The 16,223-nt window shown below is 45.7% G+C and overlaps 1 protein-coding gene across 2 annotated transcripts in view; it reads left to right on the top strand.

The window, feature by feature from the left end:
• Window positions 1–140: 140 nt before the first annotated feature.
• The window catches only part of CCDC81 (coiled-coil domain containing 81), a 45,306-nt gene continuing 29,223 nt past the window's right edge, over window positions 141–16,223 (top strand). Inside the window, exons 1-6 of one of the 2 annotated variants that reach the window (XM_053304379.1) lie at window positions 141–516; window positions 3,367–3,428; window positions 6,498–6,654; window positions 9,289–9,545; window positions 12,252–12,337; window positions 13,891–13,982. In XM_053304379.1, coding sequence (XP_053160354.1) covers window positions 438–516; window positions 3,367–3,428; window positions 6,498–6,654; window positions 9,289–9,545; window positions 12,252–12,337; window positions 13,891–13,982 — 733 coding nt within the window. In that variant the 5' untranslated portion in view covers window positions 141–437. The remainder of the gene's footprint in view (window positions 517–3,366; window positions 3,429–6,497; window positions 6,655–9,288; window positions 9,546–12,251; window positions 12,338–13,890; window positions 13,983–16,223) is intronic. The other variant, XM_053304380.1, reaches the window with a different exon arrangement.

Consider the following 16,223-nt stretch of genomic DNA (forward strand, 5'->3'; position numbering starts at 1 on the left):
CCACCGCCCCGCTGTAGAATCCCCTCGGCAAACCATTCAAGCAAAGCGAGGCGACGAGCTGCCATTATGACGTCTCCCCTAGCAACAGTGAGTGAGACTCGCGTCCTAGAGACGGCCCCGCCCCGCCCCATTCACGGCCCCGCCCTTCCTAACCCTGTGAATGCCCTACGCTGCTACAAGAGCTGCGTCCCTGCCTTTTCTCCCTCTATTGAGGAGGACGCCGTTTTTGCATTGATGAGGCAGAGCAGAGAGAAGGGAATGGGGGAGAGTTTCTTAAGGCTGTGCTTTAAAGCCAAGTGAGCAAGAAGGGAAAGGGTGCAGGGAGGCATGTAACAAACAGCTACCCTCCTTAGGAGAAGCCTCCAAAGAGCAGCTCAGTCTACCTGGCTTTTGACTTGTTTCTTGCCCGAGGTCAAGGCAGAGGTGAGGATGTGAAAATGCTGGACACCATCCATGCCGCAATCTTAGAGGGTGGAAAGCATTTGTTTCTCACACTTCCCAAGCTCACTTCGGAAGGTAAGTTTCGTAGGTGGCTTCTTATCTTGTAGGACTGGGTTGATTGAGACTGCATTGTTATTTAATTCAGCACAATAAATGTACTACCATAAAATGCTTTGAGGAGCATTTTTTTTCACTTTTTAACATTTTCTTGCTCTCCTGAAATCCTGGTCTTAACTGGGTCCCCAGATGTTGGACTACAACACCCATTGATCCTTGAGGCTGGGGATGATGGGAGTTGTCATCTGAAAACCCAAGTGTGTGAACATCCCTTATGCTTAGAGTTCACTGCCTTGGAGTATGGCAATGGTCATGGGCTTTCAAAGGGGTGGTGGTGGTTGTGGGTAGGCTACTAGTCATGATAGTTCAATGGAGCCACCCCCATTTAAAGACTTTATGCCTGCAGAGCAAACAATAGACAAAGCCGGTTACCTTTTTATGTCCTGCTTATGGGCTTCTTGGAAGCATGTGACAGCTGTCCTCTGTTGGAAACAGAATACTAGACTAGATGGACTTTTGGGTCTGATTCAGCAGGGCTCTTTTTATGTTTATGTTCCTCTTACCCAGGAGTTTGCATTCTAAGAGGCCTTCAATCTATCCAACACCAACTCTTGTGGGAGATTTTAGGGAGTAAGTATATGGCATTTGACCAGCCACCTAATGGCGCAGAGGGAAATGCTTGACTAACAAGCAGAAGGTTGCCGGTTCGAATCCCCGCTGGTACTACCATGTTTCCCCGAAAATAAGACAGTGTCTTATATTAATTTTAGCCCCCCAAAATGCACTAGGGCAATTAGCGGTACATCAGAAATTACTGCTAGGTCTTATTTTCGGGGTAGGTCTTACTTTCGGGGAAACAGGGTATATCAGGCAGCAGCGATATAGGAAGATGCTGAAAAGCATCATCTCATACTGCGCGGGAGGAGGCAATGGTAAACCCCTCCTGTATTCTACCAAAAGACAACCACAGGGCTCTGTGGGCGCCAGGAGTCGAAATCGACTTGACGGCACACTTTCCCTTTACATGGCATTTAAGCCACCTAATGGCTCAGTGGGGAAATGACTTGATTAGCAAGCCAGAGGTTGGCAGTTCAAATCCCCGCTGGTATGGGTGCACTGACTCGAGGGCACACGTTACCTTTACATGGCATTTAAACATGTAATTCCTTAGTGCCATTTGCTGCCAGTCCATGAAAAAGCCATATCTTTTCAGTAGATAAAGTGTGCTGTCGAGTCAGTGTTGACTCCTGGAGCCCACAGAGCCCTGTGGTTGTCTTTGGTAGAATACAGGAGGGGTTTGCCATTGCTATCTCCCACACAGTATGAGATGATACCTTTCAGCATCTTCCTATATTGCTGCCGCCCGATATGGGTGTTTCCCATAGTCTGGGAAACATACCAGAGGGGATTCGAACCGGCAACCTCTGGCTTGCTAGGCAAGTCATTTCCCCGCTACTACTCTTTCATTCTGACTTGGAAAAGTCACAGCTTTTTTCATGGATTGTTAGCAGATGGTGCTAAGAAATTACACAATGTGTTTGAACATAATGTAGATGCCCCGTGACCCATTGGAACTATGGGAGAGATGTTAGAATAAATGATCATCTAGACAGACTCCTGGACAAAGAGAGTGAATGTGAGCAAGGCAAAGGCAATTACATGTACATAGGCTTCCTTTCAGCTGGAAGCTTTTCACATGGGCTTTTGAAACCTTTTAACTCACATCTCCTCCGGAGTGGGGGGGGGGGGAATGCATCCACATTTTGGCTAGATTTACCCCAAAGTCCCTGCAAGTTATCGGGGAGCAGTTCACACACAATTTGGGTTTTTCAATGTGCATTAGAGTGTAACCTGATTTATATCTGGGGTAAAAAAATTCCATGAATTGTGTCAGTTTTTTGGGACGGAGTTCACAGTAAAGCCTCCCCGTAAACTCACAGTAAAACCTGTAAAAGCCCTTGGAGCTGGGGACCACAGACGGGTCAAAGGTTTTGTGAGAGAGGCAGGTTTTTGGAGGAGGAAATCATGGAGGGAGGGAGCATTGCCTAGTGGTGATGGAGAGAGCTGGTGGGCCACTGTGTGGAACAGGATTCTGGACTAGATAGGCCTTTGGCCTGATCTAGCAGGGCTGTTCTTATATCTGATCACTGTGGATGTGGTCTGGTGAAACACTTTCAGGTTGCATAAATTTTAGTGGAAGAGCTGAATCCAAGTGTTTTCTAGCAGATATTTTACAGGCATTGGGAATCATATGAGTTTTTGTGCCTTAAACCCTGAGTGGCCAAATGACATATTTTTAATGAGAATGCAGACCTCAAAATGTCCCATTACATCAGGGGACTGGATTGCCTTTACTCAGCTATTTTTCTGAGCCCCCTAGTTTTTTAGAGTTGCAGTTCTAAAACATACATATTTCCTGCATACACTCTAATATTCCACTGAGTCACATCTGACCTCTTGCAAAGGTTAGCTTGCTTGTATTACTTGCAGATCTGGGTTGCTGTAGCAGCTGAGCTCTTGCAGTGCTGCTTGCAGTATATGAATCTCAATTGCCTATAATATTGTTCAAAAAATCTTGATGGGGAATGAATTTCTCCTGGATGCACCAGGGAAACTTCTCTATAGTCAAAAGCAGAGTCAGTAAATTGAATTCACATTGATATTGAGGTAGATTCATCTCACTATCTGCTGGCAAAATATCATTCTAATACTGGCTGCTAGCAGAGGAAAGGGTAGGCATGTGTGTGTCTCTCTCTGTAGTGGGAGCGATTGATAATGTTCAGACTGTAGTCTCCCTGTTTTAGAAGAAATAGGGTGTTGTATGAACAATACGTGATAAATCTGTTTTGTGTTTGTTTTATGTTTCAGAGGTTCTTAGTATTTGGGGCACTGTTTCTGAATTTGTTGAAAAGCAACTCTCCATGAATAAGGTGGGTCCTGCTATTTGTTCCTTCACTTGTATCCCTAGGAATGTTATACGCAATGTTATACTCACTCAAAGCTTATATATGCATGCAAAAAAGAGCCTGTGTGTGTTCTTCTTTAAATCAAAATTTTATACATATTTTGAAATGGCACATGCAAACATTTCATATTTATTGGCACAGGAGTCCAGTATAGTTGAGTTGTTTCAACATTCTCCATAAGACTTGAATAGTCTCTTGATAATACCACTTGTTCTCTGGATCCTTGCCTGACTTGGCTGCTTCCGTCTAGCAGGGAAATTATCAAAACTGCCCAGAGATGCAAGTTTTGGGTGGCATGGAAATATTTTAAATAAAATAGAAATAAATAAATATCTTAAATAAATAAAATAATACAATTGTTGGAGATGGCCTAGTTAATATCACTAACTCATCGCTGAGGAAGGGTAGGATGCCTTCTTGTTTGAAGGAGGCAATAATTAGACCACTTCTTAAGAAGCCTTCCTTAGATCTCTCAGTGATGGATAGTTATAGGCCAGTCTCCAATCTCCCATGGTTGGGCATGGTGCCTATCCAGCTCCCGGCAGTTTTGGAGGAAACCGATTATCTAGACCCTGGTTTTAGAGCAGGCTGTGGGGTTGCCTTTGTTGGCCTGATGGATGACCTTTACCAGGGAATTGACAGAGGGAGTGTGACTCTGTTGGTCCTTTTGCATCTCTTGGTGGCATTCGGTACTATCGACCTTGGTATCCTTCTGGATCGCCTGGGAGTTATTAGCACATGGCTTCATGCTGCGGGGTAAATGCAGAGCAAAGCCACTTCGAATTACACTCGCGGCACTGAGGGAAGCAATCCCTCCCCTCTGCTCTTGGGTTTTCTAAGTTCACATGGCATGCTTCCATATTTTCCTTCTAGCCAATGGTGGGGGAGGGAGAGAGAGAGCTTACTAAAAAGCTACATCTGCATTTCAAAGACAGTATCCCTCTTACCATGCTAATGATTCTACCATCAGTGCTTCTTCCTATTTGCTCAAGTGCTTTCAGAAAAAGTAGCTTAAAAGCAGCATTTTAAAAACCCGGAAATAACTTGAGATAAGCTAGAATTTGCAAGACAAAGTCTGATGTGTGTGTGTGGAGTGGGTCCAAGGATCTCGAAGGGACTTCAGGGTAAGTTTGGCTGGTGTGTGAATGCACACACTCTCTTCTGAAGGAGATTCGGAGTAGAAGCCCTGTCTGTAAAGCCTCCGGGAGGAGTTGGGGATAGGAGGCACTGCTTTGTTGTGGTTCTGCTCCTATCTCTCAGGCAGATTCCAGATGGGGGAGCTTAGTGATGGTTGCTCTTTGAAATGGGAGCTATTATATTGGAGTCCCTCAGGGCTCCATTCTGTCACCAATGCTTTTTAATATCTACATGAAACCGCTGGGTGAGGTCATCAAGAGATTTCATGCAGGGTGTTATCAGTATGTTGATGACACCCAAATCTATTTCTCCTTATCATCATCCGTCGTCATCATGATGAAATGGCATTCACTCCCTAAATGCCTGCTTATGGGCAGTAATGGGCTGGATGAGAGATAACCAATTGAAGCTGAATCCAAGCAGGATGGAGGTACTCATTGTGGGGGATCAGAATTTGAGGGGTGAGTTAGATCTTCCTGTGCTGGATGGGGTTACACTCCCCCAGAAGGAATGGGTAACCAGCTTGGGAGTGCTCTTGGATCCAGGCCTCACCCTAGTATCTCAGGTGGAGGCTATGGCCAGGAGCGTTTTCCCTCAACTTCAGCTGATTCGACAGCTGTGTCCATTCCTTGATGAGAACTATCTCAAAACAGTGGTGCATTAGCTGGTAACCTCCAGGCTTGACTACTGCAATGCGCTCTATGTGGGGCTGCCTTTGTACATAGTTCAGAAACTTCAGTTAGTTCAAAATGCGGCAGCCAGACTGGTCTCTGGGGGTAACCCGGAGAGACCATGCCTGTTTTGAAACAGTTGCACTGGATGCTGATCAGTTTCCGGGCAAAATACAAAGTGCTGGTTATTACCCTTAAAGGCCTCAACTGCTTGGGTCCGGGCTACCTTAGAGAGTGCCTTCTTCTGGATGTTCCCCATCTCATGTTGAGGTCACCTGGAGAGGTCTGCCTCCAGTTACCACCGATATGTCTGGTGGCAACTCAGAACCAGGCCTTCTCTGTAGCTGCTTCTGGGCTGTGGAATGCACTCCTGGCAGATATCCACAGTTCAGGCTTGCTGTTGGCCTTTAAGAGAGCCCTAAAAACTTACTTGTTTGGCCTGGCCTTCCAAAGTTTTAAAATTGTTTTAAAGTATTGGTTTTAAATGGTTTTGAGTTGCTTTAAAATGTTTTTATATTGTTTTAAGCAGTGTGTGTTAAATGGTGTTTGTTTTTATGTCTTTTAAAATTTGTTGTGCAATGCCTGGAGCAGGGGCGTAGCTAGGGGAGAGGGGGCCCGTGTTCATCCTTCTCTCTGGCGGCCCCCCAGAGTGAGGGAGATAATGAAGAAAATAGGGAGAGATGGAACTGGAGGGCCCTCAGGAGCTGGGGGCCCGTGTTCTTTGAACCCTTTCGTTCAATTATAGCTACGCCCCTGGCCCGGAGCATTTGGATGAGGCGGTCTATAAATGTAATAAATAAATACATAATAATAATAAATTACAAAATGTCTGTCCAATCTGCCTGAACATTTGTGGACATCAACTAGATGAGAAGAGACATCAACTAGATGAGAAGAGACATCACCCCTCTAAATCTGGTGAAGATCTGATATAAAATGGCTGAGTTTAAAAAGGGAGCCTTGAGTGTCAGAAAGCAATGGTCAGTTGACCATGCTTTTTTGCCATCAGATTAGGTTTTAGCTCAGTAATCCTTACAACATAAGCTATAAGGTAGGCCACTTTACCCACACATCACAGATATGAAGAATACTGGCTTGCTTACAACCATGTCAGTTCATGTCTGAACAAAAATTTGGACTGGGGACTTGAAGGTTATCACTCATATCCACAACCCCTACCAGATCTTGCTATACCAGATCTTGCTGACAGTCACTCCTTTTTCAGGGTGTCTTAATACCAGGGCTGGGGACATTCTCCTTCTTAAGACAGAAGCTTGAAATCGGCAACAACAAGTACATCCTCATACAAAGGCCTGTATTCCTTCTGTCTGAAAAACTTGCACAGATTCATGGACTGAAGTCTAACAAAGTACACACTCCTGGTAAATAATCAATCGCTGTGTATGCCTCCCCTTGTCCTCTGTGTGCAATGTACACTTTGCTATTCGGTTAATCACTAAGCAACAAATGCAATGCATGGGTAATGCTCTTTTTCAAAAGGGACAGTGGTTCTCCTTGGCTGCAGAACTGGGGAAATAGCAGGATAATGTAACAAGGAATGGAAGCAGAGATGGGTTGTCAGCAGTCTGGACAGTGGATGGAAATCTTCATGGTTAAGTCTTGTGGTAGTAAGCATGAATTGTCCCCTTTGCTAAGCAGGGTCCCTCCTGGCTTGCATATGAATGAGAGATGGCATCTGTGAGTATTGTAAGATATTCTCCTCAGGGGATGGAGCCGCTCTGGGAAGAGCATAAGAGGTTCCAAGTTTCCTTCCTGGCATCTCCAAGCTAGGACTGAGAGAGATTCCTGCCTGCAACCTTGGAGAAGCCACTGCCAATCTGTGTTGACAATACTGAGCCAGATGGACTAATGGACTGACTCGGTATATAAGGTAGCTTCCTCTGTTCTTGTGTAAGGAACATGTTCCTAAGTAAAATCTGTCTATGTGAGACAGAATTAATGTTCAGTAGTCCCATTACTTCTTCTTTGAAAGACACATGTATATATATTTTTCTGTCCTATGGCACTCTGGAAAAAACGCTCTGCAGTTCTACAGTATTGTTTGCATTTAGCCAGGGAAGAGCTGGCTATGGTGGGCATCTGTTGTGTAGTTCCAGTGGTTCCAGTGACATCGCCAAACTTACATATATAGGCATGCACATGTGCATAATGTAGAATCCAGAGGAAACAGTTGTGGCACGTAAGGACAAGACAGTGGAGTAGAATCATTAATAGTTTGATGATATGGATATAGATAACCCCTGCTAACTGAACAAAGAGGCACCTTCTAAAAGTGGTGATTCTCCTTATATAGCACGGGGAGAGCAACTGGCCCTATCCATCCCCAGCACAGCATCCTTCCAATGGCTATTGCTTTTATCTTATTTCTCCTTTTTAGACTGTGAGTCCTTTGGGGGCTGGGAACCATTTTATTTATTTGTTTGCTTATATCTATGTAAACCGCTTTGGGAACCTTTGTTGAAAAGTGATAGATAAATATCCGTCATATTCCTATTACTCTATATTATTTATAGAGAGGCAAATGCAGACTACTTTTCAGCGCTTTTGCTGCTGGCTGTTTGTTAGCCCCGCCTCTACCCCGGGACAGGACTAAAAGTAACTAAAGCACCATGCAAAAGCTGGCCTGGATCAAGGAATGGACTAACCAGAAACACCGCATACAATACCCAAAGCACTGCCTGATGTGAGAGGAAGGGAAAGACTGAGGGTTGACATATCTCTTTGGCATCTTACTGATACCATGTTTGACTTAAAAGTGTGCAGATTTGTAATGGCAGTTACAAAGCTTTCACACACTAAAACTTGAAGAACTTGCCTTTTTTGCTCAATGTTTAATTTTTTTTAATATAGTAAGTCAATACATTGATCTATCTAGCTCAGTATTGTCTACACTGACTGGCAGCAGCTGTTGAAGGTTTGAGACTGGTCTTTCCCCGCCTTGCTTGGAGATTCCAAGGATTAGACCTGGAATCTTCAGCATGCAAAGCCCGTGCTCTGCCATGGATCTATGGACCCTCTGCAACAAATGAGCTGGCATCCCATGCCCTGAATGCATCTTAGGCTGAGTCAGAGATCTGGTAGATGTTGTTTCCTTGGACTGGCAGTTCTCCAAGGTTTCAGGTGGAGGCCCTAATCTTTGCATCACCTGATCCTTTCAGCTGGGAATTTCCAGATAAGTCATGGTGGGCTCACTGTTGAAATCATGTACGTTATCTTCTTTATATAGATTTCTCTTAGGCATACCCGTTGCTAATCCCATGTGTGGCAGCTCTCACGAGAGTTCGCAAGCAGCTGCCAGATAGTGACGAGGACGGGAGGGAGGGAAGAAAATGGGGCCGGCCAGCAGGGAAACAAAACGGTAGCGAATGGTGGTTGGCTGGCTGGTTGGGGAAGAGGGCGGGCAGGCAAAGAGGGTGAGTAGCCGGTTGGCTGGTTGGGCAGGCAGGTAGGGGAAGTAGCTGCCGGCAGGCAGACGGGAGGGTGAAGCACCGGGGTGGGGGTGGGGAAACGGTGGCAGAGGCTTGCGGGCGGTGGCGGAAGAAGATGGTGATGACGACAGTGACGAACTAGATTCACAGATGCTCTGAGCCCGGTTCAGCTAGTTTATTTTTATTTCTCCATGTAAACCATTTGGGAAGCTTTTTGTTGGAAAGCGGTATATAAATATTTGTTGTATTCATATGTCTGTTTGTGCCCTTAAAACAGGGCTGCACAACTTCGGCCCTCCTGCAGATGTTGGACTCCAACTCCCCTCATCCCTGACTATAGGCCAGTGTGGCTGGGAACTGTAGTTCAGGAACAGCTGGAGAGCTGAAGTTGCACGGTCCTGCCTTTTAAAAAGAGCATTTTAACCAAAATGGAATTGCTGAGATAAAGGATTATTTATTAGAGAGAGATGCAAATAAGCCCTTCGTTTTCTGTCCATTTATTCCTATTCTGTACTGCTTCCCATACACCCCCCCCGCCCCACTTCTTTTCCCTCCACCTTCCCCTAGGTGATATCCCAATTGTTCAGCTGAATTTCATTGTATTATCCCTGGAGGGCCCCTTTAACAGAGAGACCGTGGAAGGATGCATCCGAGAGACCCTCTTATCCTTCTCGCGGTCCATCGCCACCAAGCAGACCGTCGAGTTCACTTTCAAAGGGATCGGCGTTCTTGTTATCCGAGACAACAAAGTGAAAATGAAGTTCTTTAAAGATTTCCTCCAGGCCATGGATGGGAGCGGGCATCTGCTGAAAGCTCTTTCCAATGTGAGTTTCGTCATTTCCTTCTGGACCTATATGGTGTGCAATACTGGATTTAGGCACGCGCCAAGTAAGCTACAGCTTAGGGCAGTGGTTCCCAACCTGGGTTCCTATAGATGTTGCTGAACTACAACTCCCAGCATCCCCAGCCATGACAAACTGTAGCTGGGGATGCTGGGAGTTGTAGTTCAGCAACATCTGGAGGAACCCAGGTTGGAAACCACTGGCTTAGGGCCTTGCATTATGAGTGGGCCTCTGAATTTTTTTAAAAAAAAGATGATGAAAGTTCAAGTTCTACGTACTGTATTTTCAATTAGAGGCATTTCTAATGCAAATAAGTTATTCTAATGCAAGATGATGGTATTTGTTAGGCCTTTGTGGCTGACCTAGTGTTGATAATATGCTGTATCAGCATTCACAGGGGCGGCCCTTTCATGAGGCAAGGTGAGGCAGTTTCCACAGGTGGCAGTTTATAGGGGTGCTGGCAGGGCGGCAAGATCTGGCCCTTGCAAAGAGTGCTTCTCCTTGTAGTCTTGCAAAACTTGCAAGATGCAGAAGGAAAAAAGAGCAGGCTGTTATCAACCTTCCCTCAATGGCCTTGTGGTGAGGGAACCCTTGCTAACTGGGCAAAGAGGCACCTTTTTCAACCTGGTGATTCTCTTTATTTAGCAGGGGGAGAGTAACTGGCCCTATCCACCCCTAGCACAGTACTTCCAGTGATTGTTGCTGGTGTCTATCTGATGGTTTCTTTTTAGACAGAGAGTCCTCTGGGGACAGGGATTCATCTTATTTATTTATTATTTATCTGTGTAAACGTATGTTGAAAAGTGGTATATAAATTTTTTTTGTTGTGGTAGCAAGCTTGAATTGTCCTCTTTGCTAAGCATGGTCTGCCCTGGCTTGCATTTGTATGGGAGATGACGTGTGAGCACTGTAAGATAGTCCCTTTTTGGAACGGGGCCACTTTGGGATGAGCATCTGCATGCTTGCATGCAGAAGGTTCCAAATTCCCTCCCTGGCATCTCCAGAGAGGGCTGAGAGAGACTCCTGCCTGCATCCTTGGAGAAGTTGCTGCCAGTCTGTGTACCGAGCTCAATGGACCAATGATTTGACTCTGTAGAAGGCAGCTTCCTATGTTCCCATGCACTTTCAAAGCTTGCAAGGCTTGGTTTTGAAAGGGGCCTGCCCCCCCCCCCCCACTAGAGATGTGCAAACAGGTTCGATTCTGAACCTTTTCGACATCAAACCAGTTCAGTTTGATGGCTTGATAGCAGACTGACCCCTCCGCACTGGTTCATTTGATATTGAGCCCAACCCTCCGGCCTGTGTGGGGGGTTCTAAGTTTAAACTTATTTATTTATTAGAAAAATAACTTGCCGCTGCTGCTCCAGGGCTTCTCTGAGACCGTGGGGGCGGTGTGTGTGTGTGTGGTGGCTCCAGAGATTTCTCCTCCCCTTGCTGGCCTGTGTTACTGACCAAATTACCCAGTTTGTGCATTCTTCAGCCCGCTTCAGGCCTGTCCTCCATGGCAGTGGCCATTTTGGAGGCTGCCGCACATGCCCAGTGGGCCTCTGTGTGGCCAGGTCATTAAAAAAAACAATCGTAAACCCCACAAACCCGAATGAACCAGGGGGGTCGGGGTGCACAAAACCGAACATGCCCAGTCTGGTTTGAGTCTGGTCTGGTCTCGAACTGAACTGGGCAACCCAGTTTTCTGCACACCCCTAGCCCCCACCAGGTCTGTGGGGCAAGCATTTTGCACCTTGTCTCGGATTCCACAGTAGCTTGGGCCACCCTTGTGCATTCTGATGTCTTTGCACACGTACATGTGTTTATGTGAATGACTGTGCCAGAATTCATTTTAAAAGTGAGCCTGGGTGCAGGCCCCCTGAATTTCAGGGTACAGATAGGAAATATGTTGCTGTACATATGTTAGGGATGTGCATGAAATGGCATTTGCTTTCCGTTCTGAGCTCGGAACGGAACCCATATGCCCGTTCCGTCGGAACAACCAGTCAATCCGGTTGTTCTGACTGAACAATTCCCTTCCAAGTTGGAACGTTCCCAGCACCATTTTGGACTACAAATTGGCACTCTTCTGGTCTCTGCACGTTTGTAGCAGCTATTTGCATGGTGGTAAATAAAAAATTAAAAAAGAGAAAAAACTATACATAAAGCGTATAGTTCCACCTGTCCATGGTAGCGTGGGGGTTAACCTGTAAGAGACAGAATGTGCAACTCACACGTTCTCTTGAGATGCCTCCGACCCATGTGGCTCTTCCATGCTAAGTAAGAGTGATGCCCTTGCTGAGCCTGTTCTGCGGGTGGAGGTCGCAACTGCCTGCTGTGAGCCTGGCTAATTATTATTCATTGTTATGTGATGGCTGTTGCAAGTTCCACTGGGCAAAGATGGATCCACACAGATGGATAAGAATTTGGTAAGAGGACCATTGGTTTAAAGAAGCAGCCCGTTGATTACAGCTGATTACACAATGCAGACAAGAGGCAGAAATGATCTCTCAAACTTGGGTCACCAGATGTTGTTGGATACAACTCCCACCATCTACAGCCATGAAGACCATGGTGGCTGAGGATGGGGGCTTCGTCCAACAACATCTGGGGACCCCTGCGCTACAGAGAACAACATTCCTGAGTTGTGGTCACTTGCTACTTTACCAGAAGCTCTCTTGCTTCCCTCGTTTTCCGGTACAGAGGCCAGGAACAGGAGATTCTGTGTTGTCGGGCAGAGACAGCACTCCTCCACAAGTCCGCTCCTGCAATGTGGTCATGTTTCCAAGGTGAGTGCATTTGTCTGCTGCCTTTTTTGCTTCCACTTCTATCTCTAATGACTGGGAACAAGAGAACAAGTGGCTTCCCGCTGCATCTGGTGGGCCACTGTGTGAAACAGGATGCTGGATTAGATGGGCCTTGGGCCTGATCCAGCAGGGCTGTTCTTATGTTCTTAAGATTTGATCACTTATTTATATGTGGTGTGGAACTTCGGGTGAAAAGGCAGAATAGAAATGGAAAAACAGAATACAGGAGAACCTCATTACTCACCGGGGTTTCGTTCCTCACGTACTACTGCGAGGAACAGAACAATGAGTAACAAAACATTAGTTCTATGGGTTTGGATTCCAGGGTGAGGAAAAAAAATTTTTTAAAGCCCCATGGCTCTGTTTTTTAGAGGTTTCAGCCAGCGCTGATCTCCCAGCCTGGCTGGGAATGCCTCTCCCTGTCTTTGAAAGCAGGGAGAGCCCAGCACTCAGCAAATGTTACTTTAAAAGGGGCCACGCCCCCCGTTTTGCTATCATTGCCACACCCCGAGCATCTGATGTCAGACGCGAGGGCGTGGCTGGGGGGCAGCCTGTATAAGAGCTGCTGGCGTTCATGGTATGCCACTGGGATTAGCAGCTGGAAGAATTTCTGCCTTCCAATTGTTTGACAGTAGCTGCAGCAGCAGCAACAAAAACCCCCACAATATACTTTGCATTCCTGATGTAGTTCATGAGCCAGTGGGGTGGTTGGTACCATCTGGGGGGGATGAATCACATTATGATATTTGACAAGGCCTGCACTCCCAGAGATGGAATTGCAACACTCCTCAAGGTGGACAATCAGTGATTGGATTGCAATGCTTTCGGCTTTCACTGTGTTGTCATGTTTTTCTTGTCCTGACCGTTGGACCTACAGTGGCCAGAAACACAATGATGTTGTAAAATTAAAGTTTTCAAAACACAAAAACTACTGTAAAATTTTTATCATTGTTGTCAGAAGAATGGAAATGAAAATTGGCAGGAAAGTCCTCCAAAGATTACTCCACTGAGAGATGGTAACAATCCGTTCATTGTTATTCTAACCCTTCCTCTGCGCAAAATTGACTGCAATTCCCCCCCAGTCAAATAAAGAAGGGGTGAGAATGCAGAGAAGCTGTAAATGCAACCATGCGATTGGCTGTTGTCCATTTCTGGGAGCGGGTTGGGTAGACTTAGCCGAAAATCCCTATGAGGATTTGTCGCCTGAGATGTTTGATGGACACAATTGTTAGCTCCTGTATTAATGTAACTAACTTCCTCAGAATTCAGATTGTGTTTGTTTGCTGAATTTGGAGCTTCCCATTCACAGGGAAACCTGCACCTTTTTAAAGAGCATGTGAGATGTGCATGCCCTCACCTCTTGTCTGTGGGCTTCTGGGAGGCATCCGGTGGGCCACTGTGTGAAACAGGATGCTGGACTAGATGGGCCTTGGGCCTGAGCCAGCAGGGCTGTTCTTATGTTCTTAGATGTCAAAAACCGGGTTGTGCAAAACAAAGGCACTCAAGCCTGTTTTGGTTTCTGCCTGTTTCTTTAGGATTGAGCTGAAGGAAACGGAAACGATTGCTGAGGAAAATGAAAAGCCCAGCAAAGAAACGGAGCAGGCAGAAAAGGAAAATGGCAGAAAAGGTTGGGCCGTGGTTTAATGGTTCCAAAGCCGCAGTAGGGCACTACCATGATGAATACTTATTTGCTGCTTTTGAACAATAACCTTTTTATTAGGATTGTTGAAAATGTCACCAAGTACTTGGCAAGCTTTTGAGTTCTCCAGAGCTCCTCTTCAGGTTGGATCTTGAACGGAGTGGCCAGGGAGTTATTCACACATGGCTTTACGCCTCGGGGTATCCAAGGAGTGAATGTTTTTTTGCAGCTGATTCAAGGCAGTTTAATTTGGGGGAATTAGATGGACAGTTCACATAGCCGTGGGCTCCTCCCCACACTCAGTGCAATAATTCTCTTTTGTGCATTCCCACTGCTTGCTCTGGGTTTTTCCTCCAACCAATCACATACCAGAGGAGGAGATGGGAGAGCTTTTTGTTGTTGTTGTTAGTTTGACAGCTGGTTACGGAAGAACAGCATGACAAGCATCCGGATCAAACAACAGAACGCTTAACCCAAGCCTGCCGAATCTGACTTAGATCTTTGCTGATTTTTATAACGAACTTGCCTTTGTGACTGCCTTCACCCAGACCATTTAAGAGGCAGGGGACTTTAAAGCAGAAACCATTGCTTTCTCTCTGTCATGAAGAAAAATGCAGCCGATGGAATCGGCTCAGACACAAGGGCTCAGGTCAGAGGCGTATCTAGGGAAAATAGCGCCTAGGGCAAGCACTGAAATTGCGCCCCCTGTCCAGACATCTGACACCCATCTTTCAGATAAGTTTACTATAATATCAGCTGAAAAGTACAAGTCAAGCTCGTTAATCTTTTAATAGTTCAAAAACTATTTAGCAGTGGATGTAGCCAGACCAAAAAATGCTGGAAAACGACAAATTTCAGTATGCTGGAGCTCATGAAATACCCAAATACTATCTGGAGGTGTACTTGGAAAACTAAACAGAAGTGCCTGTCTAATTCTCTACTATGCATTGTAGCATCACTATTACATAAGTTTTTAAAATAAAGAGACAATTTGACTTTTCCCAGATACTCTGAAAATAATTAAAGGATATGCAGAGTAAACTGTGTCACTGCTTGGAATATATTCTAGTATTTTTTATTTATTTAATTTATTTATTTATTTTTATTTACATTTCTATCCCGCTCTTCCTCCAAGGAGCCCAGAGCGGTGTACTACATACTTCAGTTTCTCCTCACAACAACCCTGTGAAGTAGGTTAGTCTGAGAGAGGAGTGACTGGCCCAGAGTCACCCAGCTAGTTTCATGGCTGAATGGGGATTTGAACTCGGGTCTCCCCAGATCTAGTCCAGCACTGAGAGAAAGAGAGCAAGAAACTCCCAGTGAGCCTTAATAACTAAGGATTTCACACTGATTCAGAGACAAACTCACTATTAATAGCCATACTATTAAGACATCACATTTAACTCACTTATCACAAGAAGCAAAATAAGAGCAAATGAATACAATCCTAGCTCATAAGCTTTAGCTCAGTATTCACAAGCCCTGATTCTCTGTACATAGTGCCAATCTAAATGTGTACAGTGACTTATATTAATTTTTTTTTAAAAAAATTGCTTTACCTGTAGCCCCTTTGGGGAGCTTCCTAAAGGCCATGTGGGGGGGGTCTGCAAAGGTTCCCCCTCCCCCCACTGGCCTCTAGGGCCTCACAGGGACCATTTGAGCATGTGCGGTGGCCATTTTTAATTTTTTTTAAAAAATGGCTGCTGAAAACAAAATGGCTGCCACACATGCTCAAATGGCCTCTGTGAGGCCTGGCATGGCCTAGGGCCTCACAGGGACAATTTGAGCATGCATGGCGGCAATTTTGTTTTTGGTGGCTATTTTTAATTTTTTTTATTTTTTAAAAATGGTGCCCCCCTTCAAGTGGTGCCCGGGGCATGTGCCCTGCCTGCCCCACCCTAGATACGCCCCGGCTCAGGTTACACCTTGCATTTGACTCAAGAATTTCTCTCTCCCTCTCCCCTTCTGGACTCTCTCATTCTCCCTGTGGCCCCTCTTTCTTTCCTCAGCTGGCCATTCTGCTTCTTTCCCCCATGGATGGTGTGAAATGCTACTCATCTTTATAGGAAGCCTTCTTGGCAGCGTTCTGCAGACAACGTCACATGCATCACAGCTGGGTCCACACCAGAGTGCAGAAATGCTTCTGTGATTCAGCAGAGGGTCCCTTCTGTGCTTAAAAGCACCTCCTGTGGGGAACCGTGGCCAGTGTCTCACTTGCTCCCGGTTTAT

The sequence above is a fragment of the Hemicordylus capensis genome, chromosome 3 (assembly GCF_027244095.1).
Source record: "Hemicordylus capensis ecotype Gifberg chromosome 3, rHemCap1.1.pri, whole genome shotgun sequence".
Taxonomy (NCBI): domain Eukaryota; kingdom Metazoa; phylum Chordata; class Lepidosauria; order Squamata; family Cordylidae; genus Hemicordylus; species Hemicordylus capensis.